The sequence below is a fragment of the Carassius carassius genome, chromosome 2, assembly GCF_963082965.1.
Source record: "Carassius carassius chromosome 2, fCarCar2.1, whole genome shotgun sequence".
Lineage (NCBI taxonomy): Eukaryota > Metazoa > Chordata > Actinopteri > Cypriniformes > Cyprinidae > Carassius > Carassius carassius.
In genome coordinates this window covers 6144040-6162111 of record NC_081756.1, presented here as the reverse complement: position 1 = coordinate 6162111, position 18072 = coordinate 6144040, and the positions used below count along the sequence as shown (strand labels likewise).

The 18072-nt window shown below is 38.3% G+C and overlaps 1 protein-coding gene across 1 annotated transcript in view; it reads right to left on the bottom strand.

Annotated features, from left to right (window-relative positions):
• Positions 1-12254: 12254 nt before the first annotated feature.
• The window catches only part of actn3b (actinin alpha 3b), a 33392-nt gene continuing 27574 nt past the window's right edge, over positions 12255-18072 (bottom strand). Inside the window, exons 16-21 of the mRNA XM_059505834.1 lie at positions 17910-18044; positions 16737-16916; positions 15649-15795; positions 15509-15574; positions 14436-14594; positions 12255-12638 (exon numbers count right to left, since the gene is read on the bottom strand). Of these exons, the coding sequence (XP_059361817.1) occupies positions 12480-12638; positions 14436-14594; positions 15509-15574; positions 15649-15795; positions 16737-16916; positions 17910-18044 (846 nt within the window). The 3' untranslated portion in view covers positions 12255-12479. The remainder of the gene's footprint in view (positions 12639-14435; positions 14595-15508; positions 15575-15648; positions 15796-16736; positions 16917-17909; positions 18045-18072) is intronic.

Here is an 18072-nt window from a genome sequence, read left to right as displayed (position 1 = left end):
GACAAAAGACCAAATTTAAACATCAAACAAGTATCTACAAAGATTTTCGAGGAAGTGGTATGAGCGGAGAAAAAGGCTTGCAGGCTTCGAAGTAGCTGACACTTTATTCTGCTAATTTACCTCTGCATTTTGTTCCATCGAGAGAGCGTGACGGACATTGCATGGACAACTACCGGTGTCACCGAAATGCATCATCTCTCTGAGAATGCATATATATTATGGATGCACATAGGGAGCAGTGTAATATAAGTGAGTAATTTAAGCAAGCAGTGTAATGTAAGTGAGGAATGTGATATAAATGAGCAGTGTAATATAAGTGAGTTGTGTAAACAGTGATTTATGTGACTTCAATTATTTCTTATTAAACTGAAATCGAAGTAAAAAGTTTTTTTTTTTTTGGAAAAACCACAACCTGGCGTCAGTCTTAATTTGCTGCACGTATATAGAAACATAAGGAGAGCAAGAGATTGATTCCTAATGTCAGTTTATTTTTAATTAATACTATAGTAGTTCAGTTCCCTTTACATCTTTAACTAGCCGTTAATTTATCAATTGAATGGGTGACCTATCCTCATTAATCAAGCAAACCTTTTCCCCTCCCGAGAGATTTGGCAGGAGCCGTCACTGCCTGGGAGAGTAGCCTACAACAGGGTGTCTGTTTCTATAAAGTGGAGCAATAACAACTTTGCAAGGACAATCTAACGCTTCTGACACACTGTATGTCTGTAAGTACGTTTTCATATTTAAATCATTTGCCAATGATAATTCAAACACCAGTTTTGAGCAATGTATAGTACCGCTTGCTGTTTGTCATTTCTCTGATCACAAATGCAGACATGGTTTTATGTTTACGCAGTGTGATACGCAACATGTAAAAACAGTATAAGTCATTATTATCAGCAATTATGTCCCCACTGGATGCAACAAATGCCTTTGTAATGGGGTTTACTGCTTTTGTCTCGTCGCACCGGGAGACAGCATCACAGTATGTGAAGTGAACATTTCCGTCGCACGCTTGAGGTATCACCCAATAACAATGATCTGGATAGCTGGCCAATCAGAGCACACGTTGCTTTCCAGAAAGATGAGATTTGTAAAAATCCATGTGTTTCAGAAAGGCGGGGCATAGAGGAGAAACAATAATGTACAGTATGTGGAAAATGTTTTTACCTTAAACAGCATAAACACATTGCATTACACCAAATAATGTTCTTTTTAGCAAGGTCATATGACCCCTTTAAAACATTTAAAAATGATTGTTTTGTTGCTAATGCTCTCTTGAAACATGGGTCACCTCTAAGACAAGGAGGTCTACTAGTTCTGTCATGCCTGCTAACCAAACTGAATATATTTATTATATTTATTTAAATTAATATTTATTATGCCCTAAAAATGCCACTTGCTGAAGTTAATTGGTGAATGAATTTTGGATGCGGGTTGCTTATATATATATATATATATACACGTGTGTGTGTGTGTGTGTGCAATTTATTTATTTAATTTATCAGAATGACAAACCACATGGTGCAATTCTTCATTTGTCAACACCTGTGTAAAATATGTTTACTACACATGTCCTGTAGTAAATATCATGGTTATGGTTCTTCTTGTTGTTGTTCATTTAGGAGCATCCTGAGGTTAAGTGTCTTTATCATGAAAACACAATCAAGTTGCCTACGTATCACAGTTTCCATTGACTTTGATGTATCACTTTTTTCCATTGACCTTATCTTTAATCATAAATCAATATTATCGTCATAAATATTATCAGGAGAAAAAAAGTTAAACTAAAATGGCACAGAAAAGAACCATGATCTGATATTAATTTATGGAGTCTGATTTACTCTTCTTGTAAGTAGGTTTTGCAGCATTGCAATTATTGTTTTTTACCTAATTTGCAAGTTGCTTTGGATAACAGCTAAATGTAGATTTAATGTAAATCGAATGTAAAATATTCTGGCCAAGGATGAACCAAGTCAAACAGAGTTTATACGTGTATGTGGTTCGGCACATCGTCAACATTCAAATATCAAACCATTTATTCAGGTAGCATGTGTCATTATACAACAGGTTTGCAAAGTGAGCCATGGTTATATTACCATAGAAGATATAATCTGATTACAGAGCAATAAGAAATGATAAAAGACTGCCTTTGTTTGGGATCTCTGATATTATGACTGAATTTCCTTATGGAAAGGTAACAGATCTTATTTTCCACTAGATTTACTTCCTTGTGAAAAAAATTAATAAATACTGACCCAAATATTTTTAATTGTATTGGAAAAATGCTATCATTGACAATTTCTACTAGAACTAAAGTGGTGCTTCCAGGTTTATGGATAGTTGTGGGCGAGTTCCTCCATGTTATTATATATAATATACAGTTATATTATTTAATATTTTCTATATATTACATAACGATTGTCACACACCTGGACTCATTTTGTGTGTTTTTGCCCCTGTGACCCAGTTTCTGTCTTCCGTGTCTGGTTTGATTAGTTTCCAGGTGTGTCTCTTCATTTCCCCATGTGTTCCATGTCCCTGTTAATTTAGTCATGCCATCCACCTGTGTTTCCCCAATTATCCCTTCTACTTAAGCCTTGTCCTTGCAGTTCTGTTTGGTCGGGTCTACTCGTCTAAATGTCAACTTGTCTACTTGTCACCTGTCACCTGTTACTTGCCACTTGCCACCTGTTATTTACGACTTACCTTGTTTATGTTTTATTTAATAAATCCTTGTTTCGTTTATCCCTCGGCTCCGTGTTCCTTCCAGCAGCATAAGCCGTGACAGAAGACCCGACCAGAAAAAGTTAAAAACTGCGTGTTTTCCCTCCGTTTTGTTTTCCGTTTTTTTTCACAGTCTTTTTTCTTTCCGTAGTGTTTCATGGATCCCCTCTATCGCCCCGAATACCTCCTCCTCCTGCTGGAGCAGGAGGGACTGTCTCTCGAGGACCATACCAGACGGTTTCTCTGGCTAGCTAATGCCACCAGCTACCCGGACCACGCGCTGTCCAGCGTTGTCGCCCGAAGATGGTCCTCGGGAGGATTTCGCCAAATTTATAGAGTGGCATCTGGTGAGAAATGGGTCCCCTCTCACGGTCGGCCCAATGGAGGATCTCGCCAGGTCCACTCTGGACCCAGAGCCCAGCCTACAATCTCCCCACGGTACGAGGCATAAGCCCGAGCCCACCGATGACGGAGAGCCAGAGAGCATCCCGTCAGACCAGGTGCGAGAGCCGGCGACACTGCCCACCACGAGGGAGCAAAATATGGAGCGCCAAATGGGTCAAAATGAGGGGGGTTCCAATTCACCTATGCCAGATCCTCTGTTAAGCCCAGGAAGGGCTCCTGATCTTCCGTTAAGCCCAGGACGGGCTCCTGATCCTCCTGTAAGCCCAGGATGGGCTCCTGATCCTCTGTTAAGCCCAGGAGGGGCTCCTGATCCTCCTTTAAGCCCAGGACGGGCTCCTGAACCCCCGTTAAGCCCAGGACGGGTTCCTGATCCTCCGTTAAGCCCAGGACGGGTTCCTGATCCTCCGTTAAGCCCAGGAAGGGCTCCTGATCTTCCGTTAAGCCCAGGAAGGGCTCCTGATCTTCCGTTAAGCCCAGGACGGGCTCCTGATCCTCCTTTAAGCCCAGGACGGGCTCCTGATCCCCCGTTAAGCCGAGGACGGGCTCCTGAACCCCCATTAAGCCCAGGACGGGCTCCTGATCCTCCGTTAAGCCCAGGACAGGCTCCTGATCCTCCGTTAAGCCCAGGAAGGGCTCCAGCCCCAGAGCTTACTCCAATGCCTGCTCCTCCAAAATTCCCACCCTCCCACCCACTCCTGCCTCCTCCTCCGCTGTCGTCTGGCTGCCCCTCTGCTCGCCCTCAGCCTACCATCATTGTGGTGCGAGCTCAGCGGGACCGCCATCCTCCAGCGACGCCTTGGTCGGCGTCTCCCTCACCTCCGCCTCCAGCCTCTGAGGCCTGGAGTCCGCCTCGGCCCGTTGACCCGTCGGCTCCACCATGGCTCCTAGCTCCTTCCTCTCCGCCGTGGCCCGGCAGTCCGCAAGCTCTGCCTGGCTCCCTCGTCCCTCCGGCTCCGCCTTGGTCTGGCGTCGTCCATCCTATGCCTCGGGACTCCACTCCTCCGGCTTCGCCTCATCCCTCCGTCCCTCCGGCTCCGTCAGGCTCCTTCATCCCCTCGGCTACACCTCAGTCCTCGGTCACTCTGGCCTCACCGCGGCCTTCCGGATCCACATCGCCGCGTCAGTCACCAGAGCCATCTGTTCCGCCTAGGACCTCCGGCTCCTCCCCATCACCCTGGCTCTTCGGCTCTCCGTCTCCGCCTCGGGCTCCTCCTCCACTTGCTCCGTTGCCGTGGGTCGAGTCCCTGGAGTCAGTGACCATTCCTCCTCCATGGCTCCTTCCACCGTCGGCCCCACCTTGGGCCGTTATGGCTGTGGCCTGGGTCCTGCTGGGTACCTCCTGCTTCACATCCTTCCTGGCTCCTCCCTCCGTCATCTCCTCCCTGGCTCCTTCCTCTGTAGTCCCTGTCTGCTGGCCCCCTCCTGGGAGGCTGTCCTCCACCGGAACCTCCTCCCAAGTTCCCACCCACGCCTCCCTTTGTTGTTTCTACGGTGCGAGGACGCACCTACCGGGAGGGGGGAGTACTGTCACACACCTGGACTCATTTTGTGTGTTTTTGCCCCTGTGACCCAGTTTCTGTCTTCCGTGTCTGGTTTGATTAGTTTCCAGGTGTGTCTCTTCATTTCCCCATGTGTTCCATGTCCCTGTTAATTTAGTCATGCCATCCACCTGTGTTTCCCCAATTATCCCTTCTACTTAAGCCTTGTCCTTGCAGTTCTGTTTGGTCGGGTCTACTCGTCTAAATGTCAACTTGTCTACTTGTCACCTGTTACTTGCCACTTGCCTCTTGCCACCTGTTATTTACGACTTACCTTGTTTATGTTTTATTTAATAAATCCTTGTTTCGTTTATCCCTCGGCTCCGTGTTCCTTCCAGCAGCATAAGCCGTGACAACGATAGTTAAATAAAATAAAATAAATAGGTAATTTTGAATTTATGTTATTGCCGATAGCTGTCAAGGACACATTGAATTAATTTTCAGTTTAACTTGATGTACCACAATGACTAAAACTAAAATAAAAATTGATTATAGACGTATTAAAAATAATAATAATAAATAAAGTGACAAAAACAAGACAATATTAATAAATTATGTTAATTTTCGATGTAACTTGTAGCACAATAACTGAAACCGAAATAAAAATGAGCAAAAAAACTAAAATAAAAAAAAAAACACAAATGTTTCAAACACTTAAATAAAATGAAAAAAATATAAAAATAAGAACAAATTGAAAAAATAAATTAAAAACTGTAAAAGTATCTCAGTGATGCTCAAATTTGCTTCGATGGTTATTAAAGTTTTCTATATAGTTTCTAGTGTCTGCATTGAGCTGTTGCTTTGCAGTTGTTAAGGTATGTGTTTTAGCATGTTACAGTTTTTTTCAACTGCTTACACACAAAATTATTACTTGTCACACAATTTCTAAAACCTGACACTCAAACACCAGAACCACACACTAAATCTGCAAAACCATACACTAATTTTTGGCCTTTTACCCAGTTTTCAATTTCATTAAACACTTTTTGCAAAACACAGCACACAATTTTCTATGCAACACACAAAAATCTGACAGGAAGTCTCTTGATTTCCTTTTATAAACACAACCAATCAAAATGCCACACTAATTCATCAGTGCCTCACACTAACTCCTCACATGTGCAAACACTTGTTGCTTTACTTAACAACAACCAATCATAACTTTAGTAGTGACCTATAATTAGGCCAAAGGTCAAGTAATAGCTTTTGGACAATGGATGCGAAGAATGCAGACAGAGTAAGAGGAGCTGGAGGGAGAGCCAGAGGACGATTTGACTAAGAGGAGTTGGAAGGGGAGCAAGGGGAGGAAGAGGACGAGTCAGAAATGGAGGAGGACAAGGAACAAGAGTGGTCTCAAATGAGATTAGGGCTACAGTAGTCGACTGGACTGAGAGTCCAGCCTAATTTGAGTAGATTTACTGTGGCGGGTATAATTCGAACGTTTAGAAATGAGAACAGGTATGTAACAATCTAATGTAATGTACACCTGTTATAATGTACACATGATAGCTTTTTTTACCATAACAAACAGTAGGCCTATACTATAATAAATATATTTTACTGTAGTACCCTTGCATTCATTTACTACAGTGCATTGCATTGGTCACAGTTTGGTAAGGTATCAAACTGTACAATAAAACAGCCAACTTTAAGACAAGTGCAGGAGACGGCTATATTGTTAATTTGGTTTTGGCCAATAATGCTATTACAATCCATGAAATACGCAACCATATCCTTAATGATCCACAATTTTTGTGAACCTAAATGCTTTGAGTGCCTCAACAATACACCGCGTCCTCCAAAAAAATCAAATGAGAATGAAACCGCTGTACAGAGTCCCTTTTGAAAGGAACTGTGACATAGTAAAGTATCTTTGACATGACTTTGTGAATCTATGCATTTCTCCAATATATCAGACTTGCACCTACAAAACCAGGCTGCTCAGTTGTGCATATACTGATCTACATATTCATTTGTCTTTTACAGAGAGTTTTGGAGATGGATGCCCATGCCATTGTCCATGAATACATTTATGTGGATGAGGTGGGCTTTAATCTCAGTAAAACCAGAAGAAGGGGAAGGAATGTCATTGGACAACATGGCAGAAACTTTACAATGTGTGCTGCAACTTCACAAAATGGTGTCCTGCACCATCACGCCACACTTGGCCCCTATAACACTGATCACATCATACAATTTCTGGAAACTATTCATGACATGCTTGTTCAGGGTCTGCGTCGTCCATAACATGACACTATACACTATACACACATACCAGAAGGTTCTTTCCACGGTCTCTGGCAAGAGAGAATATAGCATGTGACGTGGATGAAGTATTGTGGCCGGACCCAGCCCGGAGGAGAAATGAAGCCTAGATACACCCAACCATCTCCACATGCAAGCACACACATTATGTTTGATTTTACACTACATGCTACACCACTACATATTTTTGATGTGTTTCTTTTCTTTTCAAACTGTGTACACTAATACTACATTTACAACCACAAAGTTTGGTTTCAATTTTGCTTTTTTTTTTTTACTTTGTATATTCAACAGCGCTCTCCTAATTACATTCAATCATGTACATGTGAGCTTTTAAAAGAAGAGATTTAGGCTTTGAATAACAGTGTGTATATGACATAATCAAAAATGTAACATTATGGTAAAGGTGTTTACAACGTAAGACAAATGTTTGCTTTTGAAATATGTTTGTGATACTTTGACTGTGGTGTTTCATTTTGAAAGAGATGTGAGGCATTTTGCATCTTGTGTGTGCAGTTCTTGAATTTGTGTGTTAAGTTTTGAAAAAAAGAAAAGAGAGGAACATTTTGGAAAATGTGTGTAAGCAGAAAAAAACTGTTAAGTTTATATATATATATATATATATATATATATATATATATTGGCTCCTCACCTCCTATTGTTTCCGCTGTATTTCTTATCCTCTTTCTGCTAATTTTCTCTCCCTCTATTTCTGTGCATTTGTCCTTGTGGGATCAAGTATCTGAGCACACACAGAGCACTGTTAACAACAATGAGGGCTGGGTAAGACGTGTGTGTGTTGTGTGAGTGTGTGTGTGTGTGTGTGTGTTGTGTGAGTGTGTGTAAGTGTGTGTGTGTGTGTGTGTGTTTGAGTGCAGGGTGTCAGAAGAAAAGGCCTTGTGTATGAGTGCTGGGTGAGATTGAAGGTGGACGGTGAGACTGGAAACTAGTTAAAGACGAACAGGAGATGTTTCAGACCTATCTTTGTCCAAAGAATTAATGTGAACCTGAACCTCCAAGAAATCTGCAAGCGATCAGACAGGTGCACGAGTCATGAATCTGCGACTCTGTCCCGTTTCAGACTCCACCCATCCACATCTGCCGCTGCTTCTCACAGGATTTACTGAATAAACTGTGGGAAAATGGTTTAATTCAATATTATATGGCTTCCAAAATACTTTATTGTGATTGTCTAATGACAGCATTTTGGGATTAAAACAAAAGAGACAAAGAAAAAAAGAAAAACAGTCTCTGGCTTTAATCCAGAGTTGATGCTGCATTGTATATTAAGCTTACATTAAAGTTGGCATCACATTAGAATTCACTCTTTCCCAAAATCCCCTCTGTAAAAACCTTTAACTCTATTGTAATATGGTATTCCACATGTTAAATATGTATTGTGCACGATTCTGGATGTGCATCTTGTTTCATTTCCTCAAGTAAATGATGCAAGGATGAGATTTGAGGACAGAGGGATCAAAACAATACCTATTTGAGCAGATCTTTATTTCATGCATTTTACTCTGGCTGTGTCATGCACATTTCAGCTAAAGCAATAGATCATTTGGGTATAATGCATGCAAAAATACAGTACCAGAGTAGTTTGATATTAAGTTATTACGAATGCAGCAACACTCCTGCATTATGCAGCATAATATCAATCCTCCTTCACTGTCACAGCACAGTTTGTACCAGACACACAGTGCAGCTTAGCTTTCCCATTGCATCAATAAAACACTTATATCACTCTCAGATGAGATGGACTGAAGATGAAAATGGAAATCTAGATTAAGACCAGCAGCCAATCTTCATAATGAAGGCCAACCTGATTTCAGCCACAACTCACATCCAGCCTGGGCCATTTAAACCAGCTTATCCATGAAAACACCCCACACATCATCCACTTCAGCTCAGCCTTTCATCAGTATTTGTCATCATCAAACTTATAACAGACTCAAAGTCCAATTTTTAAAAACAACATACAGTGGGGTTATAGAAAGAATCAAAGAATCACATTTTGATGCTTTGCAGTCTGAAATGAAAATGGACACTGTTTTTGTTTTATCCAGCTGTATTTACTCAGTGCAACTTATAACATCCAAGTGAAACATATCAGAAAAAAAACCAGGGGGTGATTCTTTTCTATTCTCACTGTACAAGTCCATATACAAGAACTAAGACACAAAATAATCATTAAACCACTGAATGAGATTTTGATATATGTTTATCTACCAAAACAGCACACCAAGATTCAGTTACAGCCCCTCATTAGTATATAACCTCATCAGCAATCATCAGAGCATGCTGGTATGCTGTCCAAGGCTTAAGTGTAAGAAATAATACACCTCTATTCTGAGGTAGGCTACCAAACAGAAAACAGCTGGGCTGGAAAAACGAAATAGGAGTGAACACGCGCCTGTAACATTAATGACAGAGCAAGGGCTCATGAATATCAATTTGGTTGTGCAAATTCATTTAAATAAATAAATAAATCATAATCTATGTAATGTATTGCAAAATTGAATTCATATCTCTATTAGGCCAACAGTGGCCTATGTTAATTTCCAATCAAAACTGTTAACAGTTAGAAGCGATCTTAAGTTACTGCGAATCATGTGAATCGTATTATTACAAACAAATGACATAATTATGTTAAAGACAAAGAGAAAGGAAGACTTTCAGAGCTTTATCAACAATATTAACTGTCCCTGAACTGATGAGATGAACCCCTGGCCTTAATCTACTGTAAATTCACCCTAAAGCTCCACGTACTGAGGGCGACACACAAACGACAGATACAAAGAGCCAACTGAGACTTTTTATTCTGCGTTTCTCGGTTTAACTTTTAATATTTTGTTAATGAGGATACTGGAAACCCATACAGAGAGGTGATCTCAATGAGGCGATCTGAAAGGTCAGTCAAATAGCCTACTTTTACCCAGAAATCACATCATGATGGATAATAATCAACAAACAACATCTGTTACTGACATTATTTAAATAGCGCCAACAGAAACTAGACCATATCGTTAAATAACATTAATGCTTGCCTGAGGATGAAGGTAACATTCTGCCTTCTTCCAAAACTTCCAGAACATTCCAAAACTTGTCTTTAAAACAGGGGTGCCCAAGTTCCTCTGCTCCTGGTGATCAACTGTCCTGCAAAGTTCAGCCCCATCCTAATCAAACACTCCTGAAGCAGCTAATTAAGATCTTCAGGCTCACTTAAAAATTAAAGGCATGTGTGTTTGATTAGGGTTGGAGCTAAACGAAGCAGGACAGTCAATCGCCAGGAGCAGGGTTGGGCACCCCTGCTTTAAAAGAACCAGATACGGGTCGATCTCTTTATGACACTACTCCCTAAGCAATAATTCCCCTAAAATAACATTTGTCATCGTTTACTCGCATTCAAAACCAGAACGTTGATAAGTAGTATTAATAATCGTTATATGAGGAAGTTCCCACCACAACTATAACGATAATAACTATAACTTTTTCAGGATGATTTTACTTATTTATTTTATTTGGGGAAAAAAATGGCTGAACTGGCCTTATGATGCGTTAACACCAGAGGCAAATGAAGCGTTAATCGCGAGTGATTTACATGTTGAGTCAAAGACGCGAATAGACACATCCTGTGGTGCGATTAGCGAGAATGAGGCGGTGCAAATTGAGTGTTTCAGGCATTTTGATGCGCGATACGGGAAAAAATCTGAAAATCCAAAACAACAATGGAGAACAAAGTCATCGTTGCTGTATGTGGATACCCGGAGCTGTATGATACTTCTTCATACTTTTACAGAAGCAGGAATAAAAAGGATCTTGCTTGGAAGAAAGACCAAAGATTACCTGTTAGATTTACCCAAAACAAATTATATTTTATGTTTAACCACTAAAGAGACATCAGAGGCACGTCAGAAGGACTAGCCAAGGTGAGGCTGCTCTCGGCAGATACATGAGGACTGAGCTCCCGCTGATCACGTGGAGCTAATCGTCTCCGAAATCGGTGAAACACATTTTTAAATAGGTGCTGTCTTTATAAATAAACCACAGATTTGAGTTTAAAACAACTACATTCTCACCTGAAATACTTTTAAAACTACATTTCATGGCACGATAACAGTAATAATTGTTTAATTATCAGAATAAATGGTGGTTGAAATCACAAAGCTGCGTGAACTCAGCTGGCAGGAGTCCCTCCCATGACACCAATTCACATCTGTTAATTTCCCGCGCTAATGAAGCAAATAAACTCAAAATGTTCAAGTGTCCAACTATGCGTGAATAGCACGGTTTATTTGCACAAGTCTCGTCTGGTGTGAGACGAGATATTAGGGGTCTGTTTTCACAATATCTTAAAAACACCCAGGAGTTGTATAGACTTCTTGACCATCTTCAGTTCTAGACATGCAGAATAGCATAGGTTTGGAACGACATGAGGGTGAGTGAATGATGACAGAACTTTATTTTTGAGTGAAACGGCCCTTTAAATTACAGGTGTGCGAACATAACAAAACTCTTCCAACACTGTCTCGTCTTGTATGTACCTGGTCTTTAAATTCGATTTTAAGGAAAACCTGGTTTTCCTCATTCAGCTCTTTGGCTAGCAGAAACCTTTCCGGTCAGTACAACACATACACTCTGCCATTACATCTTTCAATTCATTTACTGGCTTTGGTTGATAATTTTGGCACAAACTGTCCAAATAAAATAAAAACAAATAATGAATTTGCCTCTGCGCAGTGAAGACATACATCATAAGCGATATTAAGGGGTAAACAGGACAACACAAGATCCCAGATACACACAATTCTGTGTAAAGACTATTTAGTTGATCTCACAGTTTTATATTAAGAAGACACTTGACAGCAGTAGTGCTTTTTTGGGGTCTTTAAATAAAGTACAGACTTAACAAAGAGGGGGACTCTCTCGCATTTTAATGTCTGTAGAATAAACGCAGCATGCATCTTCACAAGCGCTCTTTAGCATCAACAAACACACTTTTTAATATATATTTTATCATGTTGAAAGGTTTTATTTGGCACAGAGAGGGAAAATTGCACTTAGTGTGCTAAAGTCAACATGAAACCGTGTGTATAAACCATTTTACTATTACATTGTGACTGCAGCTATTTCACTATTTCTGGCCTAGATGACATCATCTGAAAATTAAAGTTGTTTCAGAGGCGGAGCAAGTTATTATATTTCAGTGAAAGATCATAAAGATTGTTTGGCATAACATGCACTAAAGAATTCTTCATGTATTAGGAACATAAATAGGGTTGAAATAATTCCATGTTGACTTCAGACTCATCATATGAGATGCAGATAGGCGGCTTTGACATCCAAATTGGAAATAATTTGAGTGACAGCGAGATTAAAACCCCCTGTTACACGGCCTTAACAGAGTGGATGTAAAACAAATATGATGTTAAAGCTAGCAGACAGAAAAACAGAGAGGGGAAATGAGGGATATTGCTAACTCTCTCGCAAATCGAAAGCTACATTTGGGGGCTTGGAGAAAAAGAAAGACACTCAGAGCGTTTATAAATCGCTCTCTCCGTAAAGGGCACTGGAGAAGGAGATGTAATCCAGGGCTCCAGGGGACGCATCGGGGCCGGCGTACTTGGTCATGCGGCTGATGCAGTACTCGGCCTGCTCGGGTGGGAGTTCACGACGAAGCTCCTCCACTGTGATATAGGGCTGAATGACAAGAAGAGACACTTTTACACCAACTCACACGGTTTTGTTCAGTACTACAATTGGTAGTAAAAACATGTGAAAATAAACATTGGGAATAATTGATTCTGAATCCTCCCTGAAGTGTTCACACACTATGGCAAGCCATTTTAACATTTAATCCTTAAAACATACAACTTTCATGTTACTTGTGCATTTGTTCTTAGCTACTAGTATCTATTCCATTAGGCAATACTACTTATTCATTAGTTACTAGTTCTTATTCTTTAGGTACTTTTTAAAAAGTTACTAGTACTTGTTTATTAGATACTGGTACTTATTAAGGCCTTTCGCACCGCTTTAGTTCCAGGACCAGTACCATTTAAAGGGTTGCATTTGCAGTGTGTACTAGTACGCGGCGTAAGCCGTTCGACAGTGATGTCATTTGTGCGCGGCGTTCAACAATGGAAACAAAGAAGAACAACGTCAACAACAGGATGGAGGATGCTGTGAACGGACAATAATTGACACAATAATTGTCTTTAAAATAATAGACATGGAATGTCGACGTATACGTAAAGCGATCCAAGGAATGGAAAGGATGACTTTCATGTTAAATGTTCAAAAGTGCCTGCACTTTAGCATCCGTCCATCTATCGCTGTTCTCCATACTTAAAAATAAGTTGACACAATGTTTACAGTAAGCGTTTTTGTACGCGTTTGGCCAATCAACGTCTACTTTTGTCACAGGGAGTACCTGTTGTGCTGGTTAGACCCTGCTCTGTAGTAGGAGCTGATTTGGTTCGCGAAAGAGTTTTGTATCTAGTGCTTATTAGATACTAGAACTTATTTATTAGATACTGTTACCTATTAGTAACTATTCTGTTGTAACTAGTAACACATTTGAAATTTTGCCATCGACTTTTATGGGGATTATTCAGATATTAACTATTCAGTTTGACTAGTATCTATTCCATTTGTGACTAATACATATGTCTTATATATTAGTAGCTATATATTGGGCACTAGAACTTATGTTTTAGATACTAGTACTTATTTCAAATGGGAATATTTTTATTTTATTTTACTAAGTACTAGTATCTAATAAAAAGTAATAGTATTTAACAAATAAGTACATGTATCTGATAAATGCTTATTATTTATATTTTAAAAAAAGATTCTAGTCGTTTTTTGAAAACATGCCACTGAGAACTTAATTGTTGGCATCTCAATGACCGATCCCCAATATAATTCAATGGCAAAAATGTAAAATATATAATCTGTAATAAAATGTATAATCAAATAATTATTAGTCTCTGCTGAAATAAGTGCTAGTGTCTATTAAATAAGAATTAGTATCTAATTAATCTGCTTGTATCTTTAAAAACTTACTAGTGCCTAAAGGATAAGCACTAGTAGATACTATGAATAAGTAATAGTACATAATGGAACACATACCTATAGCAAAAAATTAATAATAATAATAATAATAAAATCAGTACTACTAGCATGAAAATATATATTATTATTTTTTAAGGATTAAATATTAAACAGCTTTCCATATAAGTACTAGTAACTAAAAAATAAGAACTAGTATCTAGTACTAGTCTCTCATAAATATTTACTAGTACCTAAAGGATAAGCAGTAGAAGCTAATTAACAAGTGCTTGCACCTAATGGAATCGATACTAGTAGCTAAAAAAAAATCAGTACTAATCACACGAAAATAGATATAGTACATTTAAATGATTAATTGTTAAATTGGCTTGCCATACACACACAAATGGATTAAAGAGAAGCAACACTGGATCTTGATCTCACCTTGTCGGAGGCCAGGATCTTGAAGGAGGCCATGACCTGTTCAGCAGTGTCTGTTTCAGCGGTCTCTCGTGTCATGAAGTCGATGAAGGCCTGGAAGGTCACCACTCCCGTGTTGTTGGGGTCCACCAGGGTCATTATGCGGGCGAACTCCACCTCACCCTGACAGAAACAACCAATCAGGTTCAAGATGCGCATTTAATTCTGCGCTTACTGGTGTACAGCAAAACACCTACTGAGATTTAAATTACTCCCGGTGGATGTTGGCAAAATATAAATGATTCATTATGAGGTTTGCTGCAAAAATTATGCCTAACTAAATAGATATAAGCCTTTTAAAAAGATGCCAAAATAACAATTATAAAAGTAGTTTTTGGCTAACAAAATATTCAAATGTGTGATAGGACCTTTCTTTTAGAATTTATAATTATATATTTATGGTTTATTTATTTTTTATTTATGTATTTATTTTGTTGAATCATGTTTCCAAATAATATGATATATGTATTTATACTGTTGACAAAGTATTTGAGAATTTAAAAAAATACACTACAGTTCAAATGTTTGGAGTCATTACCTATAATTATTTTATAATTATTTTTAAGGAATCAAATTTTTTATTCTTCAAAGATTTATCAAATTGTTCAAAATTTACTTAAAAAAGGACATTTTTAGTGTTACAAAAATTTCAATTCCAAATAAATGCTGTTTTTCCTATTCATTAAGACAGCTCAAAGTAAATGTATCACATTTTCCACAAAAATATGAAGCAGCACACAACTGTTTTCAATATTGATAAGTTTCTCAAGAAGCAAATCATCATATTAGAATGATTTCTGAAGGATCAAAAAAATAAATTACATTTAAAAATATATTCAAATAGAAAGCATGAAATGAAATTTTAATAATATTTTTAAAATATTTTTCAAATAAATGCAGCTATAGTGAATGATCCCGAATTTCTGAACTGCATGTGCCACGTAGTGTGGTGAGGATGAAGGGTTTCATCACAGTGCATTTGTAACTTTGATATACTGTAGATGGTTGTTAGTGGGAGGATTTTTCTCTTCACTCACCAGATCGTAACCCATTGAGATGAGACATGCGCGGAAATCGTCGGGGTCCATCATGCCGTTTCTCTTCTGCAAGTTAAAAACAATAATGAGTCCCCCTGCATACGGTCACATATGTGCATCATTCTGAGCGTCTGACTGACCCTGTCGAAGTGGTTGAAGGAGGCTCTGAACTCATTGAGCTGCTCCTGGCTGATGCCCTTGGCGTCGCGGGTCAGGATCTGGTTCTCCACCTCGTTGATGGTGCGAGCGATGGTGGTGAGCAGCTGCTCCCAGCCCACACGGATGTGCTGAGGAGGGAAGGACGGATGAAGCCAGAAACAGTGCCATCTTCAACTGTTGCAGACTCTTGAACATTATCATTCCTCTCATAACACTGTTCGGTGTGTAATGTGTATTTGTTGAGCAAGCTCTGTTTAATTGTTTTATTTTTGCATTATACAAACAAAACTTAATATTATTATTAAACTATATGTTATTATGAACACTGTGATTAAAATATATAGGGGAGACCAGGTTAATCCTTAATGAATTGTTAAAAATAATAATAACAAATTACTTGTAGTTTGTTTGCCGTTTGCAGATTTTTCCTTTGTTATTTATAATAGTTTTTTAATTTACATTTTGCTAAAAATGTATTTAAAAAATGAACAGAAAATTAAAATCATTAAATAAATACATGTTTTGACTTTTATACCTTTGTTTTAATATCTTATATAAAATACAGAGTTAGTATGTGTTTTAAATTACCTTTAAATTAAATTACTAAAAAATTAACTTTTGCATTACTTGAAATGAAATGCACGATAACGTAAATAAAATAAAATATTTAAAAAACTTTATTTCAGCTATTTAGTTTAGTAAACATTTCTGATTTTAAAAATGTAAAATTTTATATTTTTCATATTATTTTTTTTTTACTATTCCAATTGCACTAAATATATATATATATATATTTTTTTTTTTAATTAAAAACATTAAATACATAACTGTTATGGAAAAGTGTCTTAAATTTTATTTTATACTTTTTTTTTCTTACTTTAGCGGTCTTATCCATATTTTAATGGGTAGGTTCCCATTGTGAAAACTTACCCCGCTATAGAACCGATATGTGTTTTAAGTGATCTTTTTAAAAACCCTCATTAGACAAAACTATATTTTGCACTAGCAATGATGTGATGCTTCTGAGAATGAAGCCTGTGTTTGTAACATTGATCTTCTGTATGAATACCTCCATGGTGTAGTTGGTGTGTTTGTTGTCGAAGACGAGTGCCTCCTGAATGAGCTGGTGATCTCCCTCCAGTTTGTCAATGTTGGATTTGTAGTTGATGATGTTCTGCTCATACTGCTTCAGATTATTCATCTGTTCCTCCAGAGAGCCGGCGATATCCACCGACACATGACCGATCTCCTACCGAGAGAAAACAGGTGAACAAATGTGCATTAGAAGAGAAAGAACAGATGTCTGTAAAGAAAAAATGAAACCGCAAACAAGTCAAGAAGCTAAACCAAGCCAAAAACTAAAGGCTGCCCAATACTTTAGAGCAATTAAAGTGACTAGTAACTAGAACTAAAATCATTAAAAAAAAAAAAACATTTTTGTTAAATAAAATAAATGTTAACTCAAATAAAAGAAAAAGTAAAACAGCTAGCTTGCAAGGAAACATTTCTGTTATTATTTAGTTCAAATTTTGCTTTACTTTTAGTTGCTTCCCAAAAACTGAAGTCCTTGAAAGTTAAATTGCAGAAATTAATGGAGGCTTGGGGCAAAAGTTCCACTAAAATTATCAAAAATGCCCCCAAAATTCAAGATTAAGGAGCAAAAAAAAAAAAATCCCAAAACACCTAAACTAAATCTATCATGGCTGTCGGGATTAAAGTGAAATAATAATAAAAAATACCCAAATGTTAGCTAAAATTAAAATGAAAACCTGAAAATATATACAAAATTAAAAATAAAGTGAATTAAAATAAAATAAATAATAATAAATAAAACTGATAAAAACACAGCAAAATGTCCAAAACTAACTATAAAAATATAACTTGTGTTTTTCAAAATTAATAAGGGCTGAGGCAAAAGTGTAACCAAAATGATCAAGAATTCCCCACAAATTCAAGATAAAGGAGCAAAAAAAAAAAAAAAACCTGGCAGACCTAAATTAAAACTATTATGGCTATTCAGATTAATGTAAAAATGTCAAATGAATGAAAAGTTGCATCAGATTTCATAATTTACTGTATATGAACTGGCTGAACAAATCAGTTGATTGAAAAGAAGAGTGGACATTTGGGAGATAGCATTTGATTATTGCTAATACCACTAATAACACTAATACCAATGTAACTTTCTTAAATCTGGTTCTTCACCCCCAACATCTCATGGTTTGGTGTTGAATAAGTTCACCTCCATCTTGGTCTGAATCCAGGGTCCGATGATGTTGGCCTGAGCGGCGAAGGAGCGCCTCAGCCTCTCATTGGCCTGTTGCCTGGCAACCTCCTCCTGCAGCATCTGGTCTCTGAGGGGAACCAGCTGCTTCACCTGCAGGGGGCGACAGATCAGAAACACA